Source organism: Oncorhynchus mykiss, chromosome 8 (genome assembly GCF_057628025.1).
Source record: "Oncorhynchus mykiss isolate SJ-2025 chromosome 8, ASM5762802v1, whole genome shotgun sequence".
In the NCBI taxonomy this organism is placed as follows: domain Eukaryota; kingdom Metazoa; phylum Chordata; class Actinopteri; order Salmoniformes; family Salmonidae; genus Oncorhynchus; species Oncorhynchus mykiss.
Window position 1 is genome coordinate 16788695 of NC_143029.1, and position 25024 is coordinate 16813718.

Sequence of the window (25024 nt, forward strand, 5' to 3'; positions counted from 1 at the left end):
GCTTATTGCTCCAACCTGCTTCTCAGCTGTAAAATTACACAAATGAACCTACAGTTACCATACAAAATACAGAGACTGTTTAAAGACCAATTGAATCTGTCATCTCACTTGGAGAAGGGAAGACATCTAAAATTGACACATCTAACTAAAGATGGACCAGTTTGCAGGCAGCAAGGCATTATTATATCCAATAAGTAAAATATTTGACCACCCAGTAAAATCTATAAATATATTTTTATTAATGCATTATTATACATTGGAATGTTGATATATGCTCACAGAGACATTGGAATGTTGATATTTGCTCACAGAGACATTGGAATGTTGATATATGCTCACAGAGACATTGGAATTTGCTGTATTGCACTTTGGCTCCAGGAAAAGGAAGCAAGCTGTTTTCTAAATTCACTGGTTACTGTCTGCCGACGGCTCCCCTTGTCCCTTCTGAAGAGACAACATACAGTATCAGCAGGGAGGTACACAACCTACATCCTGTTACCGTTCTACTTTCACTTAATTTAGAAATGTCTAAATAGTTTGGAAAAGACATCCGGTTGATTACCCCCTAGTTGAAACACAAAGTGAGTGTTTACTTTCAGGGGCCCTATGGCAGAGAGATGCTTAAGTTAAATACAATATACGGTGCCTTGCTAAAGTATTCAGACCCCTTGGATTTCATTGTGTTACAAAGTGGAATTAAAACAGATATCATTATATTATTTTTGTCAACAATATACACAAAATACTCTGTCAAAATGTAAGGAAAATGTGATTTTTTATTTTTTATTAATAAAAAATATAGATAACTAACAGTTGTTGCATAAGTATTCAGACCCTTTGTTTAGGCAAGCCTACATTAGTTCAGGAGTAAAATGTGGCTTAACAAATCAAATAAAAAGTTACATCGACTCACTGTAAAATTATAAGGGTTGACATGATTTTTGAATGACTACCCCTTCCTCTGTCCACCATACATACAACATCTGTAAGGGCCCTCAGTCAAGTATTGAATTTCAAGCACAGATTCAACTACAAAGACCAGGAAACTTTTTTGAAAGCCTCATAAAAAGGGCCGTGATTGGAAGATGACAATAAAACATCTGACATTGAATATCTCTTTAAGCATGGTCTAGTAATGAATAATTATGCTGTGAATTATACAGTATATTAATAAACCACCCAGACACAGCATGGAGTAGTTCAGGGGTCGGCAACCCTGTTCCTGGAGTGCCGCACGTACTGCAGCATTTTGTTCCAACTATGCACCACACTTGACCAACTGAGCTAATTGATCAGTTCAGTGATTACCTAAATTCAAAACACCTGGTCTTCCAGGTTGGTTAAATCAAACGCATAAAGTGCCTGTGGCCCTCCAGGACCAGGGTTGCCCGTCCCTGCTCTAGTTATGCTGTATTAAACGAGCAAGCCACATCAAAGATGCAGTCATCCTTCTGAACTGAGCTGCAGGATAGGAAGGAAACTGCTCAGGGATGTTACCATTAGTGATTTTAAAACAGAAATGGAGTTCATTGGCTGTGATGGCAGAAACTGAGGATGGATCATTGTAGTGACTCCACAATAATGACCTAAATGACAGAGTGAAAAGAACACAAATATACAAAAAAAAACATGCATCTTGTATGCAACAAGGCACTACAGTAATACTGCAAAAAAAAACATGGCAAAGAATACACTTTTTGGCATAAATGCAAAACCCTACACAACACATCACTGAGTAATTGCCTTCTTATTGTCCAGCATGGTGGTGGCTGCGGCATGGCATGCGTATCAGGATAAAAAGAAGCACAGGCTAAATCCTAAAGGAAAACCTGCTTCAGTCTGCTTTACACCAGACACTGGGAGATGAATTCACCTTTCAGCAGGACAATAACATACAACACAAAGCCAAATCTACACTGGAGTTGATTACCAAGAAGACGGTGAATGTGAAGTTACAGTTTTACGTCAATCTGCTTGAAACCATATGGCAACACTTGAATTGCTGTCTAGCCATGATCCCCAACATCTTGGCAGAGTATGAAGAATATTTACAAGGAAAAATAAAATAGGCAAATATTGAACAATCGTGGTGTGCAAAGCTCTTAGACACTTACCCAAGAAGACTCACAGCTGTTATCGCTCCTGAAGAGTTTCTAACATGTATGGACTCAGGGAGCTGAATACTTATGAAATTACTATATTTTATTTATTACATTTTTATTAATAAAAAAAAGGTTGTATTTTTCAGACACTGACAGAGTATTGTGTAGATTGTTGAAAAAATATATAATTAAATCCGTTTTAATCACACTTTGTAACGCAATAAAATGTGAAGAAATCCAAGGGGTCTGAATACTTTTGCAAGACACTATCTAAAGCTGTGTTTGGTAACTTCACATTTATTTGTGTAATACAAGCAAATACACAGTAATGTCATTAAGAAACAGAATCTGGCCAGTTTACTTTTAAGAACACAGCTAAGGTTAACGTATAAAGCACAATAATTGCATTGTAGTAAGTAGGCATACATATGACAAACGTATTACGAATGGTTGCCCTGCATACAGTGGCTTGCAAAAGTATTCACCACCCTTGGCATTTTTCATATTTTGTTTCCTTACAACCTGGAATTAAAATACATTTTGTGGGGGGGGGGGGGGGGGGGGTTGTATCATTTGATTTACACAACATGCCTACCACTTTGAAGATGCAAAATATTTTTTGTGAAACAAACAAGAAATAAGACAAAAAACTGAAAACTTGAGCCTGCATAACTTTTCACCCCCCCCCCAAAGTCAATACTTTGTAGAGCCACCTTATGCAGCAATTACAGCTGCAAGTCTCTTGGGGTATGTCTCTATAAGCTTGGAACATCAAGCCACTGGGATTTTTGCCCATTCTTCAAGCTCCAGCTCCTTCAAGTTGGATGGGTTCTGCTGGTGTACAGCAATCTTTAAGTCATACTTCAGATTCTCAATTGGATTAAGGTCTGGGCTTTGACTAGGCCATTCCAAGACATTTAAATGTTTCCCCTTAAACCACTCGAGTGTTACTTTGGCAGTATGCTTAGGGTCATTGTCTTCCGTCCCAAGTGAACCTCCGTCCCAGTCTCAAATCTCTGGCAGACTGAAACAGGTTTCCCTCAAGAATTTCCCTGTATTTGCACCATCCATCATTCCTTCAATTCTGACCAGTTTCCCAGTTCCTGCCAATGAAAAACATCCCCACAGCATGATGTTGCCACCACCATACTTCACTGTAGGGATGGTGTTCTCGGGTGATGAGAGGTGTTGGGTTTGCACCAGACATAGCGTTTTCCTTGATGGCCAAAAACCTATATTTTAGTCTCATCTGATCAGAGTACCTTCTTCAATGTTTGGGGAGTCTCCCACATGCCTTTGGCGAACACCAATTTATTTCTTTAAGCAATGGCTTTTTCTGGCCACTCTTCCGTAAAGCCCAGCTCTGTGGAGTGTACGGCTTAAAGCGGTCCTATACTCCAACAAATTCACCAATCTCCGCTGTGGAGCTTTGTAGCTCCGTCAGGGTTATCTTTGGTCTCTTTGCTGACTCTCTGATTGATGCCCTCCTTGCCTGGTCTGTGAGTTTTGGTGGGCGGCCCTCTCTTGGAAGGTTTGTTGTGGTGCCATATTCTTTCCATTTTTTTATAATGGATTTAATTGTGCTCCGTGGAATGTTCAACGTTTCTGATATTTTTTTATAACCCAACCCTTATCTGTACTCCACAACTTTGTCCCTGACATGTTTGGAGAGCTCCTTGGCCGTCATAGTGCTGCTTGCTTGGTGGTGCCTCTTTCTTAGTGGTGTTGCAGACTCTGGGCCCTTTCAGAACAGGTGTATGTATACTGAGATCATGTGACACAGATTGCACACAGGTGGACTTTAACTAACCATGTGACTTCTGAAGGTAATTGGTTGCACCAGGTCTTATTTAGGGGCTTCATAGCAAAGGGGGTGAATACATACACACACCACTTTTACATTTTTTTTTAAATAAGTCATTTTTTTCACTTTTTTTCACAATTTGGACTATGTTGTGTCTGTCCATTACATGAAATCCAAATTAAAATCTATTTAAATTACAGGTTGTAATGCAACAAAATAGGAATAACGCCAAGGGGGATGAATACTTTTGCAAGGCTCTGTATAGCTGATTCTCAGAAGTTTACCTTGCCGAGTTCTGGAAACAGTTCTTCGACAGCAATATCCATCAGAACGTACGTCATCTTAGGGGAGCCAAAAGACAGAAACAAGAGGAGAGAAAACAGTTAATTACGCCATGAGACCTTGGCTGCAGAGAAGCTGTTACTTGTCTTCATGTTTGCCTTTTAGCTTTACCTGCTTGTTGAGAAGTGGCTGCTGGAAGCCGTCAAAGAGAAGTCGGATGCCCTCGTACTTGGCCTCCTGTCCAATGCACTTTTCCATAAAGTCTACAAGGTGAAAAGACAGACACAGCAATACTGTACAGCTGAACTGAGGCCAATGTTATCTGCCTTTGCCATTAATGGGACTGATTGGTGAAACTGGAATGTTTCTACAATGGAAAATATCTGGGATAGGAGGAAACTCTAGGATGATCCCAGAGTTTCCGACTTGCAATTCCGAGTTGGATGATCGCTCAAAACAAATTTTTCCCACTCAGAGCAGGTGAATATGGCAAAAGAAAACTACTAAGTAGATATAATATTAAGTCAGCCAAAGCCTGGGTCTAACCTGGCAGATAATTCATCATCTCATCAAATGCCTTCTTGGCTCTTCTCTGCTTGTCTCCTGTGGTGCGTTCCTCACTGTTCTCGCAGAACACAGCATCTGAAATTGGGCAGAAAATGTAATTATGAGTTTAGGAGAGCTGGATTAAGTAAGGCAGGGCAATCCCAGACCTCAATGGACATGGGATAACAAACAATATCATGGTGATTGGATTTGGATGAGCACTGAAGTGATACAGCACATCTACAGTGATTGTATGCTACTCTTAAACTTTGGTGGAGCCTTAGGAAGGAAATAGGAGGGGTTAGGGGAGAATGTCAACAAAACAGGATGCGTTACTGAAGGAACATACACAAGCGACCGCACGCACAAACACACACACGGAGAGAGACCAACACACACACAGTACCTCTGAGCATGGTGACGAGAGACACCACACGGTGCTCCTGCAAGATCATCTCTAGTTTGTGTTGAATGTAGCTATCCATGTAGGCCTCGAATGTGTTCTTGAGCAAGATCCGCCCCCCTGACAGGATGTGATGCAACCAGTCTGGCATGTGGAACACGACTCGACCTGTCCATCAAACACAACACCAAACACAATGAAAATAATCATGACTGGGCAACAGGTGTGTGTCTGACATTCAGGATAAGCAAACCATCCTAAACACTTTCTATCATGACAAACACTGTGGTGGCCATCACTGGTAGTGCTAAAACTCTGGATTAACTTGCACAAGATGAGCGTTGGACCGAAAGGTCACTGGTTCGAATCCCCGAGCCGACTAGTTGAAAAATATGTCAATGTGCCCTTGAGCAAGTCACTCTGGATAAGAGAGTCTGCTAAATCAGTGGTTCCCAACTCCAGTACCCCCAACAGCACACATTTTTGTTGTAGCCCTGGACAAACACCTGATTCGGCTCATTGGGGGCTTGAGGATTAGTTGACAAGTTGAATCAGGTGAGTTTGTCCGAGGCTACAACAAAAATGTGTGCTGTTGGGGGTATTGGAGGACTATAGTTGGGAAACACTATGCTAAATGACTAAAATGTAAAAATAAAAAGTATATTGGCTGAATCCTATAACAGTTTGTCATATTAGTACACCATTCTGTATACTTCTGGCCCTTCTTTGGACACTGTGTTAACAACCCTCCAGGCAAGCTTCAATGCCATTACAACTCTCCTTCCGTGGCCTCCAATTGCTCTTAAATACAAGTAAAACTAAATGCATGCTCAACCGATCGCTACCTGCACCTGCCCGCCTGTCCAACATCACTACTCTGGACGGCTCTGACTTAGAATACGTGGACAACTACAAATACTTAGGTGTCTGGTTAGACTGTAAACTCTCCTTCCAGACCCATATCAAACATCTCCAATCCAAAGTTAAATCTAGAATTGGCTTCCTATTTCGCAACAAAGCATCCTTCACTCATGCTGACAAACATACCCTTGTAAAACTGACCATCCTACCAATCCTCGACTTTGGCGATGTCATTTACAAAATAGCCTCCAATACCCTACTCAACAAATTGGATGCAGTCTATCACAGTGCAATCCGTTTTGTCACCAAAGCCCCATATACTACCCACCATTGCGACCTGTACGCTCTCGTTGGCTGGCCCTCGCTTCATATTCGTCGCCAAACCCACTGGCTCCATGTCATCTACAAGACCCTGCTAGGTAAAGTCCCCCCTTATCTCAGCTCGCTGGTCACCATAGCATATCCCACCTGTAGCACACGCTCCAGCAGGTATATCTCTCTAGTCACCCCCAAAACCAATTCTTTTTTTGGCCGCCTCTCCTTCCAGTTCTCTGCTGCCAATGACTGGAACGAACTACAAAAATCTCTGAAACTGGAAACACCTATCTCCCTCACTAGCTTTAAGCACCAACTGTCAGAGCAGCTCACAGATTACTGCACCTGTACATAGCCCACCTATAATTTAGCCCAAACAACTACCTCTTTCCCTGCTGTATTTAATTAATTTATTTATTTTGCTCCTTTGCACCCCATTATTTTTATTTCTACTTTGCACATTCTTCCTTTGCAAATCTACCATTCCAGTGTTTTACTTGCTATATTGTATTTACTTTGCCACCATGGCCTTTTTTTTTGGCATTACCTCCCTTATCTCACCTCATTTGCTCACATCGTATATAGACTTGTTTATACTGTATTATTGACTGTATGTTTGTTTTACTCCATGTGTAACTCTGTGTCGTTGTATGTGTCGAACTGCTTTGCTTTATCTTGGCCAGGTCGCAATTGTAAATGAGAACTTGTTCTCAACTTGCCTACCTGGTTAAATAAAGGTGAAATAAAAAATAAAATAAATAAAAAATATGTTACAAGCTTTGGCTTTTCCATTTATGTTTTGAGGTTGGTCTTTAGCTTGTTATCACGTAGGGCGCACCAATTGATGTCACCTCATTAGTCAGTATGTGTTACACCTGTGCTGGTTTCCATCTTGTTAGTGGGAAGGTGTTTCACCTGTGCTGGCCCAAGTGCTATTTAAGAGTGGCTGGCCCAGTGCTCCAGTTGTCTTGATAGATGCGGAGGGTTAACACCTTTAGTTGGTGCTCTCTATTTTGATTTTTAGACAAACAATCCTTTATCTGATTTTGTTTCACGCCATTAGTTTGGTGTGGGTTTTTCTTTTGTTAGCTTTTTCTTAGGCAAATTTAGTGGGCACTCATGGTGGGTCTCTTAGGTTCCAGTTGTTGTTGCTAGTCAACTTTCTGTGGACACCCTCCTAAAACCCCACTTGTTTTGGTTGTTGTCAGTGACTCATTGTTTGTTCTCCCTTCTGTTTGAGTGCTGGGGAACGTACCACATAGTTCAGTTCTTCTCTGTGAAAGGGAACTACTACTTGTGCCTGGTCACTTACCCATAAACATCATGTAGTCATACATCCCTTCTACCGAGATCATCTCCATAAAGTAGTTCCGGTTATGTGTCTCCAGGGTCTCAAACAGATTAGTATTGTTTTTGTAGAGGTCATTGGAGAGCTAGGGAGATCGGAAGGGACACTATTTTATTGACAGAATGAAAAATACAACTGTCAAGGCAGTTCTAAGCTACAGGGCAGTCAGTCAAGCCATCTTCTAACATCTTTAATTAGTGGCTTGCAAAAGTATTCATCCCTTTGGCACTTTTCCTATTTTGTTGCCTTACAAACTGGTATTAAAATTGATTTGTTAGGGGTTTGTCTCATTTCATTTACACAACATACCTACCACTTTGTAGAAGCAAAATATGTTTTTATTGTGATACAAACGAGACAAAAAAAAAAAAAAAAAACTTAAGCATGCATAACTATTCACCCCCCCAAAATCAATACTTTGTAAAGCCACCTTTTGCAGCAATTACTGCTGCAAGTCTCTTGGGTTATTTGACTCTAAGCTTGGAACATCTAGCCACTGGGATTTTTGCCCATTCTTCAAGGCAAAACTGCTCCAGCTCCTTCAAGTTGGATGGGAATGTACAGCAATCTTTAAGTCATACCACAGATTCGCAATTGGATTGAGGTCTGGCCTTTGGCTAGGCCATTACAAGACATTTAAATGTTTACCCGTAGGCCACTCAAGTGTTGAGTCATTGTCCTGCTGGAAGGCGAACCTCCGTCCCAGTCTCAACTCTCTGGAAGACCGAAACAAGTTTCCCTCAAGAATTCCCCTGTATTTAGCGCCATCCATCATTCCTTCAATTCTGACCAGTTTCCCAGTCCCTGCTGATGAAAAACACCCCCGCAGCATGATGCTGCCACCACCATGCTTCACTGTGGGGATGATATTCTCGGGGTGATAAGGTGTTGGGTTTGCACCAGACATACCGTTTTCCTTGATGGGCAAAAATCTCAATTTTAGTCTCATCTGACCAGAGTACCGTCTTCCATATATTTGGGGAGTCTCCCACATGTCTTTTGGCAAACACCAAATGTGTTTGCTTAAAGAAAAAAATAAGCAATGGCTTTTTTCTGGCCACTCTTCCGTAAAGCCCAGCCCTGTGGAGTGTACGGCTTAAACTGGTCCTGTGGACAGACACTCCAATCTCCGCTGTGGAGCTTTGCAGCTCCTTCAGGGTTATCTTTGGTCTCTTTGTTGTCTCTCTGATTGATGACCTCCTTGCCTGGTCTGTGAGTTTTGGTGGGCGGCCCTCTACAATGGATTTAATTGTGTTCTGTGGGATGTTCAAAGTTTGATATTTTTTTATAACCCAACCCTCATCTGTACTTCTCCACAACTTTGTCCCTGACCTGTTTGGAGAGCTCCTTGGTCGTTATAGTGCTGCTTGCTTGGTGGTGCCTCTTTCTTAGTGGTGTTGTAGACTCTGGGGACTTTCAGAACAGATGTATGTATACTGAGATCATGTGACAGATCATGTGACACTTAAATTGCACACAGGTGGACTTGGTTGCACCAGATCTTATTTAGGGGCTTCATAGCAAAGGGGTGAATACATATGCACGCACCACTTTTACATTTTTGGGGGATTAAGGTCTGGGGAGTTTCTTAGCAATGGACCCAAAATATCTATGTTTTGTTCCCCGAGCCACTTAGTTATCACTTTTGCCTTATGGCAAGGTGCTCCATCATGCTGGAAAAGGCATTGTTCGTCACCAAACTGTTCCTGGATGGTTGGGAGAAGTTGCTCTTGGAGGATGTGTTGGTACCATTCTTTATTCATGGCTGTGTTCTTATGCAAAATTGTGAGTGAGCCCACTCCCTTGGCTGAGAAGCAACCCCACACATGAATGGTCTCAGGATGCTTTACTGTTGGCATGACACAGGACTGATGGTAGCGCTCACCTTGTCTTCTCTGGACAAGCTTTTTTCCAGATGCCCCAAACAATCGGAAAGAGGATTCATCAGAGAAAATGACTTTACCCCAGTCATCAGCAGTCAAATCCCTGTACCTTTTGCAGAATATCAGTCTGTCCCTGATGTTTTTCCTGGAGAAAAGTGGCTTCTTTGCTGCCCTTCTTGACACCAGGCCATCCTCCAAAAGTCTTCACCTCACTGTGCATGCAGATGCACTCACACCTGCCGGCTGCCATTCCTGAGCAAGCTCTGTACTGGTGGTGCACTGATCCCGCAGCGGAATCAACTTTAGGAGACAGTCTTGGCGCTTGCTGGACTTTCTTGGGCGCCCTGAAGCCTTCTTCACAATAATTGAACCGCTCTCCTTGAAGTTCTTGATGATCCGATAAATGGTTGATTTAGGTGCAATCTTACTGGCGGCAATATCCTTGCCTGTGAAGCCCTTTTTGTGCAAAGCAATGATGACGGTATGTGTTTCCTTGCAGGTAACCATGGTTGACAGAGGAAGAACAATGATTCCAAACACCACCCTCCTTTTGAAGCTTCCAGTCTGTTATTCGAACTCAATCAGCATGACAGAGTGATCTCTAGCCTTGTCCTCATCAACACTCACACCTGTGCTAACGAGAGAATCCCTGACATGATGTCAGCTGGTCCTTTTGTGGCAGGGCTGAAATGCAGTGGAAATGTTTTTTGGGGGATTCAGTTCATTTGCATGGCAAAGAGGGACTTTGCAATAAATTGCAATTCATCTTATCACTCTTCATGACATTCTGGAATATATGCAATTTGCCATCATACAAACTGAGGCAGCAGACTTTGAAAATTAATATTTGCGTGTCATTCTCAACTTTTGGCCACGACTGTACATATCAAAAGTCTGTTTTTTATATGCATAGTTTCAGTGGAAAATGTTCTTCTTCCAAAAGTGATAAACCCTGGAATGACCGGAACAGTCATGGTTTATGTTTTTGAGAAGGAGTGTGTAAAGATTTATCGTTCTGACATATATTTGAAGTCGGAAGTTTACATACACTTAGGTTAGAGTCATTAAAACTTGTTTTTCAACCACTCCACAAATGTCTTGTTAACAAAGTCAGTTAGGACATCTACTTTGTGCATGACACCAGTCATTTTTACAACAATTGTTTAACAGAGATTATTTCATGTATAATTCACTATCACAATTCCAGTGGGTCAGAAGTTTACATACACTAAGTTGACTGTACCTTTAAACAGCTTGAAAAATTGCAGAAAATGATGGCATGGCTTTAGAAGCTTCTGGTAGGCTAATTGACATCATTTGAGTCAATTGGAGGTGTACCTGTGGATGTATTTCAAGGCCTATCTTTGAACTTTGCTTGACATCATGGGAAATCAAAAGAGATCAGCCAAGACCTTAGAAAATAAATTGTAGACCTCCACAAGTCTGGTTCATCCTTGGGAGCAATTTCCAAATGCCTGAAGGTACCACGTTCATCTGTACAAACAATAGTACGCAAGTATAAACACCATGGGACCACGCAGCCGTCATACTGCTCAGGAAGGAGACGTGTTCTGTCTCCTAGAGATGAACGTACTTCGGTGTGAAAAGTGCAAATCAATCCTAGAACAACAGCGAAGGACCTTGAAGATGCTGGAGGAAATAGGTACAAAAGTATCTATATCCACAGTAAAACGAGTCCTATATCGACATAACCTGAAAGGCCGCTCTACAAGGAAAAAGCCACTGCTCTATAACCACCATAAAAAAGCCAGACTAAGGTTTGCAACTGCACATAGGGACAAAGATCGTACTTTTTGGAGAAATGTCCTCTGGTCTGATGAAACAAAAATAGAACTGTTTGGCCATAATGACCATTGTTATGTTTGGAGGAAAAGGGGGAGGCTTGCAAGCTGAAGAACACCATCCCAACCGTGAAGTAAGGGGGTGGCAGCATCATGTTGTGGGGGTGCTTTAATACAGGAGGGACTGGTGCACTTCACAAAATAGATGGCATCATGAGGAACGGAAATTATGTAATATATTGAATCAACATCTCAAGACATCAGTCAGTAAATTAAAACTTGGTCGCAAATGGGTCTTCCAAATGGACAATGACCCCAAGCATACTTCCAAAGTTGTGGCAAAATGGCTTAAGGACAACGAAGTCATGGTATTTGAGTGGCCATCACAAAGCCCTGACCTCATATAGAAGATTTGTGGGCAGAACTGAAAAAGCGTGTGCGAGCAAGGAGGCCTACAAACCTGACTCAGTTACACCAGCTCTGTCAGGAGGAATGGGCCAAAATTCACCCAACTTATTGTGGAAAGCGTGTGGAAGGCTACCCAAAACGTTTGACCCAAGTTAAACAATTTAAAGGAAATGCTACCAAATACTAATTGAGTGTATGTAAACTTCTGACCCACTGGGAATGTGATGAAAGAAATTAAAGCTGAAATAAATCACTCTACTATTATTCTGACATTTCACATTCTTAAAATAAAGTGGTGATCCTAACTGACCTAAAACAGGGATTCTTACAAGGATTACATGTCAGGAATTGTGAAAATAAAAGGTCAAATAAAGTGAGAACATCCTGGCAGAGAGCAGGGGTAAGGAGGTAATCAGTGATTAAGGCTGTCCACTCAGGCAGGATATATCCCTACATATAGCTAAGCTGGATGGGAGGGGTGTACATAGTGTTTCCACTGTGAAGTATGTATAGGCCAAGTGGACAGATGGGGAGTTTTGCACAGTGATTTTAACCAGGGAATTTGGGGAAAGTTTTGGGAATTTTGCAACCGTAGCTGACCTTGTTGTACTCAGCAGTAGAGCTGAGGGTGGTCAGCTCAGGCCTGCTGGGTTTGACTTTGGGAGATTCACAAGAGTTGAAGAAGGACTGGATGAAAGGCTCTAGGTTCTGTCCTTTCTGGCAGGCAGAGGAAAAACAGACAACATCATGATTAATATCACACCACTGAGCTGGGAGGTCTGCAACACCATTGTCTGATCATATATTCTTTATTTAAGAGTGAAATAATTTCAGTGACTAACTACAGTATATCCCAATAGATATTCTACTATTAAAATCCCATTGGATAAATGCCTCTTACCTCTTTTATAATTTTTCCAGGGACAGACCTGAATATTTTACCTGAGAAGGAATACAATCAATTTGTCAACACAGCTACACATGATGCTACATAGCTAATCAACAATGAATTTCTCCTATATTTCTCTATGGCATCTTTAGGCCTCCTTGTATGAATGTGTGGGTTTTTAAGGATGCATCCCAATTGGCACCCTATTCCCTACACATTGCATACCTATTATGCTCTGGTCAAAAGTAGTGCACTATATGGGAAATAGGGTGCCATTTGGGATACATACAACCTATGAATTGTTAGTGCTCCTTGTGTTATACATAAGTGTTATTTGATGCGCCATACCCAGGTTTACATCAGGCATCATCTTGTCCATGAACTGAGTCTCCATGCTGTGAGGTGACAGGAAGTCTGCCAACAGCTGACTGTTACTCAACTCTGGGTGCTGCAGCAGTCTCTGTTTACAACACAGACATGTATTATAGTAGTTTCGATTTCATAGAACTGTATAGGTACTACAGTTACTGTACACTACAGAGCAATAGGCCTACGTACACAGTGTATATAACATTAAGAACACCTTCCTAATATTGAGATGCACCCCCCTTTGCCCTCAGAACAGCCTCAATTCATCAGGGCATGGACTCGACAAGGTGTCGAAAGCATTCCACAGGGATGCTGGCCCATGTTGACTACAATGCTTCCCACATTTGTGTCAAGTCAGCTGGATGTCCTTTGGGTGGTGGACCATTCTTGATACACACAGGAAACTGTTGCGCCTGAAAAACCTAGCAGCGTTGCAGGTCTTGGCACAAACAGGTGCACCTGGCACCTACTACTATAACCTTCTTAAACCGGTCTCCTCCCCTTCATCTACACTGATCGAAGTAGATTTAACAGGTGACATTAATAAGGGATCATAGCTTTTACCTGGTCAGTCTATATCATGGAAAGAGCCGTTCATAATGTTTTGTAGGAATACCTGCAAATACTCCTCAAATTCTTCCCTCTTTGATGATAGGAACTCATAGTTCTTTGGTCCTATAATTCTTTTCGAAGGGAGCTGTGCATCTGCAAATGAGCCTGTGCAACAACAAAAAACAAGTTAAAAACTACCAGTGACACATATAAAATGTAAAAAAATGTAACGGAAGCTCACATCTACTAACCACAGGACTTCAGAGATGACAAAGCCAAACATGTATACTTCCTCTGAAGAAATGTGTGAGAAAGTACACAATGTCGTCTTACCGTGGAACTCTGTGAGTTTATTTTCTAGAACGTAGAATTCCATGTATCGTCTGAAGATGGACCAGGCCTCTGTTTCATGTCCCACTGAAACAGAAAAAAAATCGCTCAAGAATCAACACAATTGAAAACCAACATCAATACTGCAGTTTTATATTTCCCCCAATTCCCACACACATAATTCATAGAACACATATTTAGTGCATCCTAAATGGCACCCTATTCCGTACAAAGTACACTACTTTTGACCAGGGCCCTCTGATCAAAAGTAGTGTACTGTGTAGGGAATAGGGTGGCATTTGGGACTTTACCATAAACAGCTCTAGCCGTGCCCTCACCTTCTTTCATGTCATTGCGTTCCACGTCGATGCAGAACACGGGGACCCTCTCCTTCTTCACCTCGTCATCGTAGAAGTCAATGTAGGGGATGGTGATGCTCCAGGCTGACAAGTTCCTCAGGACTCCTGGAGTACTAGCTGCCTCCACAGGGGAGTCATCCTCCATCACCATAGTCGCTTCCTCAACCTGCAACACAACATGGGATGTCAAAAAGGCACTTCATATAATTAATAAAAATTCCTTTATTTGTATGGCATGTTCAATGATGTGTTAGTGTGTGAAAATTCAAGAACGATATTGGAATTGGAAATAATTGTTGTGTGATACTTTAAAGTGTTATCCCCGGAGTGTATTTTTTGAAAACTGTACTTACTACTAAAGTAACTGACAATTCAATCAAAATCACTATGGAAACCCAGCCTGTGGTTACAATATGCAGGAATAGAAATCCCCCATTCATATGCATGGTGGAGGATGGGGATGTGATCATAGTTTCGGTGTCAGTGTTCGTTTTGGGGGAGTTCTCACCGCTTCATCTTCAGCGTCGACCATGGAGTACGGCAGCATCGCCCCCTCCATGGTGGTGCTCTTGAAGACGCCTTTGATTTTGCTGCCGATCCGGCTGATCCCAAACGTCTCCCCTCGTTTTGAGACGATCCTTCACAGACACACACGAACACAGAAGTGAACACACACTAGGAAATTGAATGCCAGACAGGCAGCTGTGTGAAACTGCATGTGTTGTTGCTGTCAACAGTTGATGCCACTTATCCAAACATCTGCTGTTAATGCAGCGATGCCTCAAATGGTGCTATGCAGATCAAAATAATTCAAAATGCTGCAAAGATGTTGAAACTATAAGTCCAAAGACAAAATGCCACGCTGAGTTCCAAATCCAAACATGAACACACAAAGAGAGCACACATTATGAAAGGTTACACATTCTACTAATGCCAAGCAGACAGATGAGAACAGATGCACTCAAGCAATGAGAGGTAGTTTGTAGTTGTGTACAGGAGTCCATGCTTACAGACTGAGGCTCACATCTAGCCATATGTCAGTAAAGGTGGTTAGAATGTTGGATGAGCAACTTAGTGCAGACCAAATATTAGGGACAAGAAGGGAAGGTTGAAGAGGTGAATTTGAGGCCCTCCAACGCTGTCCCGACAAGGAGATCAGGCGTCCATTATACACAAGAGAACTATGGGCGCTCACACAAGACATGGATAGACCATTAGAGAAACAGTATGAGAGGAGATTAGTTATGGGGCCATGGGAAACCCCATATTTCTCCTCTTCCTCCATTCTGTGGCTCGAGTTCAACGTCAAAACTAGAAATTAAAATACTATTCAAAGCACCTGCTACCTTGAATGTTCAACAATTATTCAACTGAATAAAAACAATTACATATAACCCTGACTCTTGTTCAGTTACAGCAATACAAGGTAAAGAGCAAGTCTTAACAAAAACAACAAACGCTAGCTTGCAAAAGCCCACTGAAGAAAAGTGCTTATTGCCCCACAATGCTTTTTCTACAGCACATTTTGGTTCCATTCACTGCAGTCTGGGCTAATTATATCTGGCATGCAGCAAACTCAATGGCAGTCGGCAGCAGGACATTAACCTGGTCTGCATCATTTCCCAAACACGTACTCACCTCATATCATCCACACTCAGACTATTCCTGGAATAACAGCAAGATAAACAGCATAAGCCCACAGCTACAGGCTTCAAATAGTACAATATAGCTTCAGTGCAATCGTTTGAGGTGGGCGTAAACAGGCCTATGTTAACAAGACACCACCCTAATGTGGAGTCTTGGCTGAGAAGTAAAGATGCACGGTGTAGAAATAGCCATTGAAACTACACTTAACACTTCTGTTATGAAGAAGATGAAAGCTCTCCAATAAAGTCTCTATTTAGATGCAAAGAGAAAATGTGTGTATATGAGTGAGTGAAAATAAAGAACACTAAACACTTCAGCTTAAGAATATTACAAAGATATTAGAAGAATATTACACCTCTTTCTAATGTCACAGTCATTGCCATCAGGAGCACAAACCTGTTCATTCTGGAGTCCCTTTTTGGAGACTCTGCCCCCATCAGCAGGTATCTGAAATACTGCAGAGATAGAGTTATGAATGGGAAAAATATGATCAGTTAGTCAACTTGCTTTTGTATATTGAAACATTCACTTTGTCATTGTATCATGTTCTGGCTCGTTGTAGGATAATTCCATTGAAGGCGATTAGATTAGGGTGTATGGTTTATGTCCACATAGAAAGTACAGGTTCCGTCCCAATAATCTCTCTTTTTCCAGAAATGTGCACTTGTTCACTTCCCTTCATGGATTAGAAATTAAAATGACAGGCAGGTACAGTGCCTTGCGAAAGTATTCGGCCCCCTTGAACTTTGCGACCTTTTTCCACATTTCAGGCTTCAAACAAAGATATAAAACTATTTTTTGTGAAGAATCAACAACAAGTGGGACACAATCATGAAGTGGAACGACATTTATTGGATATTTCAAACTTTTTTAACAAATCAAAAACTGAAAAATTGGGCGTGCAAAATAATTCAGCCCCTTTACTTTCAGTGCAGCAAACTCTCTCCAGAAGTTCAGTGAGGATCTCTGAATGATCCAATGTTGACCTAAATGACTAATGATGATAAATACAATCCACCTGTGTGTAATCAAGTCTCCGTATAAATGCACCTGCACTGTGATAGTCTCAGAGGTCCGTCAAAAGCGCAGAGAGCATCATGAAGAACAAGGAACACACCAGGCAGGTCCGAGATACTGTTGTGAAGAAGTTTAAAGCCGGATTTGGATACAAAAAGCTTTCCCAAGCTTTAAACATCCCAAGGAGCACTGTGCAAGCGATAATATTGAAATGGAAGGAGTATCAGACCACTGCAAATCTACCAAGACCTGGCCGTCCCTCTAAACTTTCAGCTCATACAAGGAGAAGACTGATCAGAGATGCAGCCAAGAGGCCCTCTGGATGAACTGCAGAGATCTACAGCTGAGGTGGGAGACTCTGTCCATAGGACAACAATCAGTCGTATATTGCACAAATCTGGCCTTTATGGAAGAGTGGCAAGAAGAAAGCCATTTCTTAAAGATATCCATAAAAAGTGTCGGTTAAAGTTTGCCACACCAAACATGTGGAAGAAGGTGCTCTGTTCAGTTGAAACCAAAATTGAACTTTTTGGCAACAATGCAAAACGTTATGTTTGGCGTAAAAGCAACACAGCTCATCACCCTGAACACACCATCCCCACTGTCAAACATGGTGGTGGCAGCATCATGGTTTGGGCCTGCTTTTCTTCAGCAGGGACAGGGAAGATGGTTAAAATTGATGGGAAGATGGATGGAGCCAAATACAGGACCATTCTGGAAGAAAACCTGATGGAGTCTGCAAAAGACCTGAGACTGGGACGGAGATTTGTCTTCCAACAAGACAATGATCCAAAACATAAAGCAAAATCTACAATGGAATGGTTTAAAAATAAACATATCCAGGTGTTAGAATGGCCAAGTCAAAGTCCAGACCTGAATCCAATCGAGAATCTGTGGAAAGAACTGAAAACTGCTGTTCACAAATGCTCTCCATCCAACCTCACTGAGCTCGAGCTGTTTTGCAAGGAGGAATGGGAAAAAATTTCAGTCTCTCGATGTGCAAAACTGATAGAGACATACCCCAAGCGACTTACAGCTGTAATCGCAGCAAAAGGTGGCGCTACAAAGTATTAACTTAAGGGGGCTGAATAATTTTGCACGCCCAATTTTTCAGTTTTTGATTTGTTAAAAAAGTTTGAAATATCCAATAAATGTCGTTCCACTTCATGATTGTGTCCCACTTGTTGTTGATTCTTCACAAAAAATACAGTTTTATATCTTTATGTTTGAAGCCTGAAATGTGGCAAAAGGTCGCAAAGTTCAAGGGGGCCGAATACTTTCGCAAGGCACTGTACAGTTGAAGTCCGAAGTTTACATACAGTCAAATACATTTAAACTCAGTTTTTCACAATTCCTGACATTTAATCCAAGTAAAAATTCCCTGTCTTAGGTCAGTTAGGATCACCACTTTGTTTTAAGAATGTGAAATGTCAGAATAATAGTAGAGGGAATTATTTATTTCAGCTTTAATTTCTTTCATCACATTCCCAGTGGGTCAGAAGTTTACATACACTCAATTAGTATTTGGTAGCATTGCCTTTAAATTGTTTAACTTGGGTCAAACGTTTTGGGTAGCCTTCCACAAGCTTCCCACAATAAGTTGGGTGAATTTTGGCCCATTCCCCCTGACAGAGCTGGTGTAACTGAGTCAGGTTTGTAGGCATCCTTGCTCGCACACGCTTTTTCAGTTCTACCCACACATTTTCTATATGATTGAGGTCAGGGCTTTGTGATGGCCACTCCAATACCTTGACTTCGTTGTCCTTAAGCCATTTTTCCACAACTTTGGAAGTATGTTTGGGGTTATTGTCCATTGGGAAGACCCATTTGCAACCAAGCTTTAACTTACTGACTGGTGTCTTGAAACGTTGATTCAATATATCCACATAATTTCCGTTCCTCATGATGCCATCTATTTTGAGAAGTGCACCAGTCCCTCCTGCAGCAAAGCACCCCCACAACACGATGCTGCCACCCCCGTGCTTCACGGTTGGGATGGTGTTCTTCGGCTTGCAAGCCTCTACCTTTTTCCTCCAAATATAAAGATGGTCATTTGGGCCAAACAGTTCTACTTTTGTTTCATCAGACCAGAGGACATTTATACAAAAAATACGATCTTTGTCCCCATATGCAGTTGCAAACCATAGTCTGGCTTTTTTATGGCGGTTTTGGAGCAGTGGCTTCTTCCTTGCTGAGCGGCCTTCCAGATTATGTCGATATAGGACTCGTTTTACTGTGGATAAAGATACTTTTGTACCTGTTTACTCCAGCATCTTCACAAGGTCGTTTGCTGTTGTTCTGGGATTGAGTTGCACTTTTCGCATCAAAGTACGTTCATCTCTAGGAGACAGAACGCGTCTCCTTCCTGAGCGGTATGAAGGTTGCGTGGTCCCATGGTATTATTACTTGCATACTATTGTTTGTACAGATGAACGTGGCACCTTCAGGCGTTTGGAAATTGCTCCCAAGGATGAACCAGACTTGCGCAGGTCTACAATTTTTTTCTGAGGTCTGGCTGATTTCTTTAGATTTTCCCATGATGTCAACCAAAGAGGGACTGAGTTTGAAGGTAGGCCTTGATATACATCCACAGGTACTTGAAATATATCCTCCTATTGACTCAAATGATGTCTCAGCCTCCAGTATTTATGCTGCAGTAGTTTATGTGTCGGGGGGCTAGGGTCAGTTTGTTATATCTGGAGTACTTCTCCTGTCCTATTTGGTGTCCTGTGTGAATCTAAGTGTGCGTTCTCTAATTCTCTCCTTCCCTCTTTCTCTCTCTCGGAGGACCTGAGCCCTAGGACCATGCCCCAGGACTACCTGACATGATGACTCCTTGCTGTCCCCAGTCCACCTGGCTGTGCTGCTGCTCCAGTTTCAACTGTTCTGCCTTATTATTATTTGACCATGCTGGTCATTTATGAACATTTGAACATCTTGGCCATGTTCTGTTATAATCTCCACCCGGCACAGCCAGAAGAGGACTGGCCACCCCACATAGCCTGGTTCCTCTCTAGGTTTCTTCCTAGGTTTTGGCCTTTCTAGGAGTTTTTCCTAGCCACCGTGCTTCTACACCTGCATTGCTTGCTGTTTGGGGTTTTAGGCTGGGTTTCTGTACAGCACTTTGAGATATCAGCTGATGTACGAAGGGCTATATAAATAAATTTGATTTGAAATTTGATTTGAATAAGCCTATCAGAAGCTAAAGCCATGAGATCATTTTCTGGAATTTTCCAAGCCGTTTATAGGCACAGTGTTTGGAAAAAACAAGTTTTAATGACTCCAACCTAAGTGTATGTAAACTTTCGAGATGGAAACTCCCTCTAGCCGAAGCCTACTTGACCATTACAATGTTTTAAAATGTGTGGGCAGTAGTGAACGAGCGCAAACTTCAGGAAGTAGGTGAGATCATTGGGATTCAACCAGAGAGTAGTGTCAGTGTATGGCTGGGGCTCACCCCATCGCTGTGGCAGAACATGGGGGTGAAGACATTCTCCAGCAGGGACAGGACATGCTCGTAGGCCTCAAACAGGCAGCGCATAGTCTGCAGCTTCACCACTCCCTCGTACGGCCCCTCTGCAACTAAAACAAGATACATGTTTTTAAAGGTTTATGGACTTCCATAAAAAGAGCACATCTCACATCACACTGTGTTAAATGATTGTGGTAAAATTGTGAGCACCAAGTCACTACCACAGCTTACTGTTTCGTATTTCCTCAACGATGAAGCGGTCAAAACTGATCTTGTCGATACTCTCCTCCAAGCAGTAGGTCTCGTAGACATGCTGCACCTCACCATGCAGACGCTGCAGCTCAGCTTCACTCAGCTCTGGACACAGGATCTTATCATTGAACTCCTCTGTAATACCATGAAGGAGAAGTGGATGAATGTTGTTAGTGTTACCAGATTGATCTATGCTTTATAAAACTTTCAAATTCAAAAACTTTACTGAAAATAAGTGGGGTTGTGTAGTACCTCTCTAAATATCACTGGCTTGACTATGGTTATTATATATGTCCTCCTGGACTTACATTAAATGGATCTTTGATGAATTTATATAAATGCCTCTCAATAGAGCAGTATGCAGGAAAGACCTTACAGCCTCGTATGAGGTTCTATGAGATTTGTCCTTACCCACGGTGAGTAAGAACTGGAGCACGTGCACGGCTCCCTCCTGCTTTAGGAAGTTCATGAAGCGGAACAGAAGGTCCTGCTGCTCCCGAATCTCCTTCAGCTCCAGCTTCAGCACCTGGGAAACCAGATGGCAGGAGGAAAGACAGAGTTCAGCAGCTATGTGTGCTCCCTAAATGGCACCCTGTTCCCTTTATAGTCAACTACTTTTGAGCAGGGCCCATAGAGCCCATAGTAATGCACTATATAGGGAATAGGAAGCCATTTGGAACACATCCTGTGTTTGTCCATGCAAAACTCTACCAATATTTCATTTATCAATCTTTTCTCTTTTTTGTGTATTCTGTATAAGTTAATTAACTACCTTTCTCATTGTGCTTGTAATGGCTGATAGGGTACTGTACAGACAATTAATTGGTCAGTGGACTGGATATGTGGGTAACAAGGGCTTTCTGTGCCCACAGGACTAAGTACTTACAGATGTCTTCTTGGTACGAGGGTCAGCGTATTTCTGCAGGAATGGAACCAGGCTAGATGGTGGCTCCATGGCCGGCTCAGACTGGGAAAACAATTTGAGGAATGAATCACAAATGCACGACTGCATGATGCTTCCACTAGAAGATTGGTAAAATGTGCAATTTACTTACTGGAGTGTCATCAACAAATATTAGCACCATGTGGTTCACAGTATCCTGAAAAGCAACAGGAGGAATGCATCAGTATGATGGAATGTGTCAACCACCACAGTTACATTGCTAAAATTCCAGTTCGAAAATGTTCTGCTCGTTCATGCATTTCATTGATACAATCTTAATGCAGAGAGTTCTGAGTTTGTATAATTGGCCCATTCACTTGATTCTGCTCCTTTGAAAAACAAGGCTTGCTCAGCGCAAAGCTGTTCTTGCACGAGTCATGTGAATGGCCTTTAGCTTCTACACCCTCTATCACTAAGCACACATACATCATCATACTTACAGGATCAGCCATGAAGTCCATGATGGGGAGGAACACAGAGCCTACCAGGATCTCTTGCATCAGCACAGCTAGAGATCTGACAAAGAGTAAGACACAGGATTCCAATTGCCTTGGTTCAAAAATAAATGTTTTCCTTTCCCTTCAACAGGTACACGGTCTCTGGCTGTGTTCCAAATGGCACCCTTTTCCCTTTATACGACACTACTTTTGCCCTATGGGCCCTGGTCAAAAGTAGTGCACAATACAGGGGGTAGGGTGCCATTTGGGATGTAACTGTCTGGTTGATTTGGCCTACCTGCAGTCAGTGGCTTTGGGAGGCATGAGATAGGCAAATAGCATCTTTGTCACCTTCCTGAGATAACGCAGCTCATCTTTGCGACTATGCAGGGCAAAATGTAAGTCAGGGCCATACTCAACCAGAGCAGCCTGCTGCAATCCCTCAGTGTTCTTCACTGAAACACACACAAACACACACACACACACAGTATTAAGCCTTGCACAGTCAGTGCACATTTAGTTCTCTACTGAACAACATCTTGCAGTGCAGAAACTTACTGCAATTTGTGTTACCAATCTACAGAAAATAAACCTTTTTGTTTGGCCTTTGCAATTATTTCAACGTGCTTCATGGCTGCTTTCATCATTTTTCCAGAAATAACTGAGGGGACATCAACCTGTATGAAACATTTCCACAGTTAGTGTAAAGCCTGAGTACATTAACAATGTATTAACCATAATCAGCAATATGTGGACCCTTGAAAAAGAGAGAGACTCTGGGACTCAATGGTCTTTTCCTGGTTAAATAAAGGTTCAAATAAAAAAAATTAAAAGGCATACATAACTTAAATCGACTGAGAGCTATGTATCACCTTCTGAGCGCGTCGAACTAACACAGATGCAAAGAACCGAAAGGTCATTCTCAGTTCATCTACACATGCCTCGTCATCTGTGATGTTCCTGTCATGTAAAGAAAAGCATAATGAAATATGCATTCACACTTCCCTCTCCACAGAACAGGGAAGTCTGTTCAAAATTGTTCAACTGTTCCAGTTCAAAACTGTGGTAGAATCTACTCACCGGTACCAGGGATATACAAAATTCTCTAGAACCAACTCGAGCACCTACGGACCAAACGATAATACAAAATGGATTTCCTGATTTGGACAATAAAGACATTGACTGATTGACAATCTGTTATAATTGTGATTTCTAATCAAAATCCTATTTAAAATGACCCATTGCAATACCTCAGACATGGAAGCATCCACTTTGGAGTAGACTTTCAAGTCCAACCATGGCTGATAGTTTTCTAGGAGTAATGTTGGTCTGTGAAGGACAACATATTTCAATAGTGATGTGAAAAAGAAGCACCGACTCAGTGTCCACTAGGTGGCAGATTAACTCTGCCAAATCCTTCTTTGACTTTTACTAATCAATCAATGCCACTGCTGTTCATTGATGCTCAATACAAGCTTCCATTCATTCGCCATACATGTAAAGATGACATTTGGTCTGTTCTCCATTTGTGCTAGGCTTATATTGAGTGGTCTGACATACCTGTGACGTTTGCACTTTACTTTCCCACACACTGCACAGCTGTGTCCCAATGGAAACAGCTCCTGTTGCTCTTGCTGGTGGAAGAATAGATAGGGAGACCCTGTAGCTACAACACTTGTCACTTACTTTTGGATATCCCACTGACTAATGAGAAATTAGCAACTGTTTACAGAAACATAATAAGCAACTCTATTACAAAACACTGCATTGCCCTCTGACTATTGGGTCATATTAATTATGGCACACTGAAGGAAAACATTTACAACAGAAAACTACAACGAGTGTTTAGTTCAGGAGGTTGTCCCTCCGTTTCAATCTGTATTCTTCCATTTGGTGCATAGTGAACATGACCTTTGTACTTCAGGTTTTTGGAATGTGCTTACTTTGTTCTTGGGCTTTATGGTGTACAGGATGTTGGGCAGGAGTGATTCTGGACCGAGGGAGCAATAGAACGTAATCACTCCAGCCAGGAAGGACCAAAACACCATCAGAATGTGAAGATACCTAGAATAACCAGGTCAGACACATAGATGTCTAATACCTCAACTGAAAAAAATGAAATATTCTGAAAGAATGAGTATAGACAGGATGCTATACTGACTTTTCCCCCGACAGTTCTGAATTGAGCAAGATAACCGTTTTAACTACTTCAGATTACATGAGCATAAGGTATAACATTTGTAATTTATTCAAAGATAGACCTTGTTTGTCCACAAAACCTACCTATTAAGAAGTATAGTTAATGACAGCATGAAAACCAGAAGAAAGCAAAAGACAGGATATTGACGTCCAACTTCCCTCAAGACATCAATTTGCAGTCCTTGCTTCAGGCTCTCCAGATAAACTCGAATACATTCCATTTTACAAATGGGATCTGTTGAAGATGTGAACATTGTATTTACTCACGCTTGCGTGAAAGATGTAGCTAGCAAGTTAGTTACATGGATAGCCTACTATTTGAAGTAATAAAGTTACCAGCAAAAAGTAACAGCACACCAGCTACAATTTACTTAAATTATCAAGGGGCACGCGACATTAACTAGCTGGCTACTTACGAATGAGTAATCCAGGCAGCTAGTTCTACTTCAGACAGCGAACCATGTTATAATTTTGTGTCAGTTTCAGATAGAAGAAAGTATAGCTAACTATGTCTTCATTTTAATTGTAGCTAGCTGGTGTTATTTCCTATGCCAGAAAGCGTTGTTTATTTCCTTGACAGATCGACTGTTTCTTTAATCCTACACCCGTCACTTCCGGCTCTAATCCTCGCCACTAGTAGAAAGGCGCAGCAGAACAGGGTTCGAAGGATAGGAAATGCGACTGGGAAATCTTTAGTACCAGTAGTCTTTAGTTATATTAGCGTTCATATTTTCTGTAACGTTTGTTAATAATCCCCTTATTATTGATAATGAAAATTCTGGAATTTCCAATTAAACTCGTAGT

The 25024-nt window shown here is 41.7% G+C and overlaps 1 protein-coding gene across 5 annotated transcripts; it reads right to left on the reverse strand.

Moving 5' to 3' along the window:
- Nucleotides 1-215: 215 nt before the first annotated feature.
- On the reverse strand, nt 216-24903 carry LOC110529478 (sorting nexin-14). Of its 5 annotated transcripts, XM_090242670.1 has the most exons (32): nt 24637-24863; nt 24305-24455; nt 23965-24085; nt 23582-23655; nt 23272-23350; nt 23102-23145; nt 22894-22981; nt 22614-22698; nt 22320-22476; nt 22025-22100; nt 21697-21741; nt 21528-21608; nt 21053-21167; nt 20621-20776; nt 20375-20499; nt 16297-16355; nt 15892-15918; nt 14762-14891; nt 14233-14419; nt 13898-13981; nt 13629-13729; nt 12992-13103; nt 12656-12696; nt 12355-12471; nt 7626-7746; nt 5141-5305; nt 4735-4830; nt 4360-4451; nt 4191-4247; nt 3763-3843; nt 3253-3318; nt 2931-3118 (listed from the first exon to the last, which is right to left on the reverse strand). In XM_090242670.1, exons 2-32 carry the CDS (start codon nt 24439-24441, stop codon nt 3050-3052), a joined length of 2988 nt encoding a protein of 995 aa, XP_090098796.1. In that variant the 5' UTR covers nt 24442-24455; nt 24637-24863; the 3' UTR covers nt 2931-3049. The 5 variants fall into 5 exon arrangements, 3 of the variants coding, with proteins under 3 accessions (XP_021467337.3, XP_036840771.2, XP_090098796.1); XM_021611662.3 differs by lacking the exons at nt 2931-3118; nt 3253-3318; nt 3763-3843 and adding an exon at nt 216-444 and having other exon boundaries at nt 24637-24903; XR_005052790.2 differs by lacking the exons at nt 2931-3118; nt 3253-3318; nt 3763-3843; nt 7626-7746 and adding an exon at nt 216-444 and having other exon boundaries at nt 24637-24903.
- Nucleotides 24904-25024: the final 121 nt, after the last annotated feature.

What these genes read in the sequence shown, in the direction of transcription:
- LOC110529478 (XM_090242670.1), bottom strand. Translation starts at nt 24,441, where the DNA reads ATGGAATGTATTCGAGTTTATCTGGAGAGCCTGAAGCAAGGACTGCAA. An exon ending in TCGACGCTGAAGATGAAGCG is followed by an intron (nt 14,420 to 14,761) that starts GTGAGAACTCCC and finishes GTTGTGTTGCAG; the next exon opens with GTTGAGGAAGCGACTATGGT. An exon ending in CCAAGGAGCTCTCCAAACAT is followed by an intron (nt 3,319 to 3,762) that starts GTCAGGGACAAA and finishes TTGGCCATCAAG; the next exon opens with GAAAACGCTATGTCTGGTGC.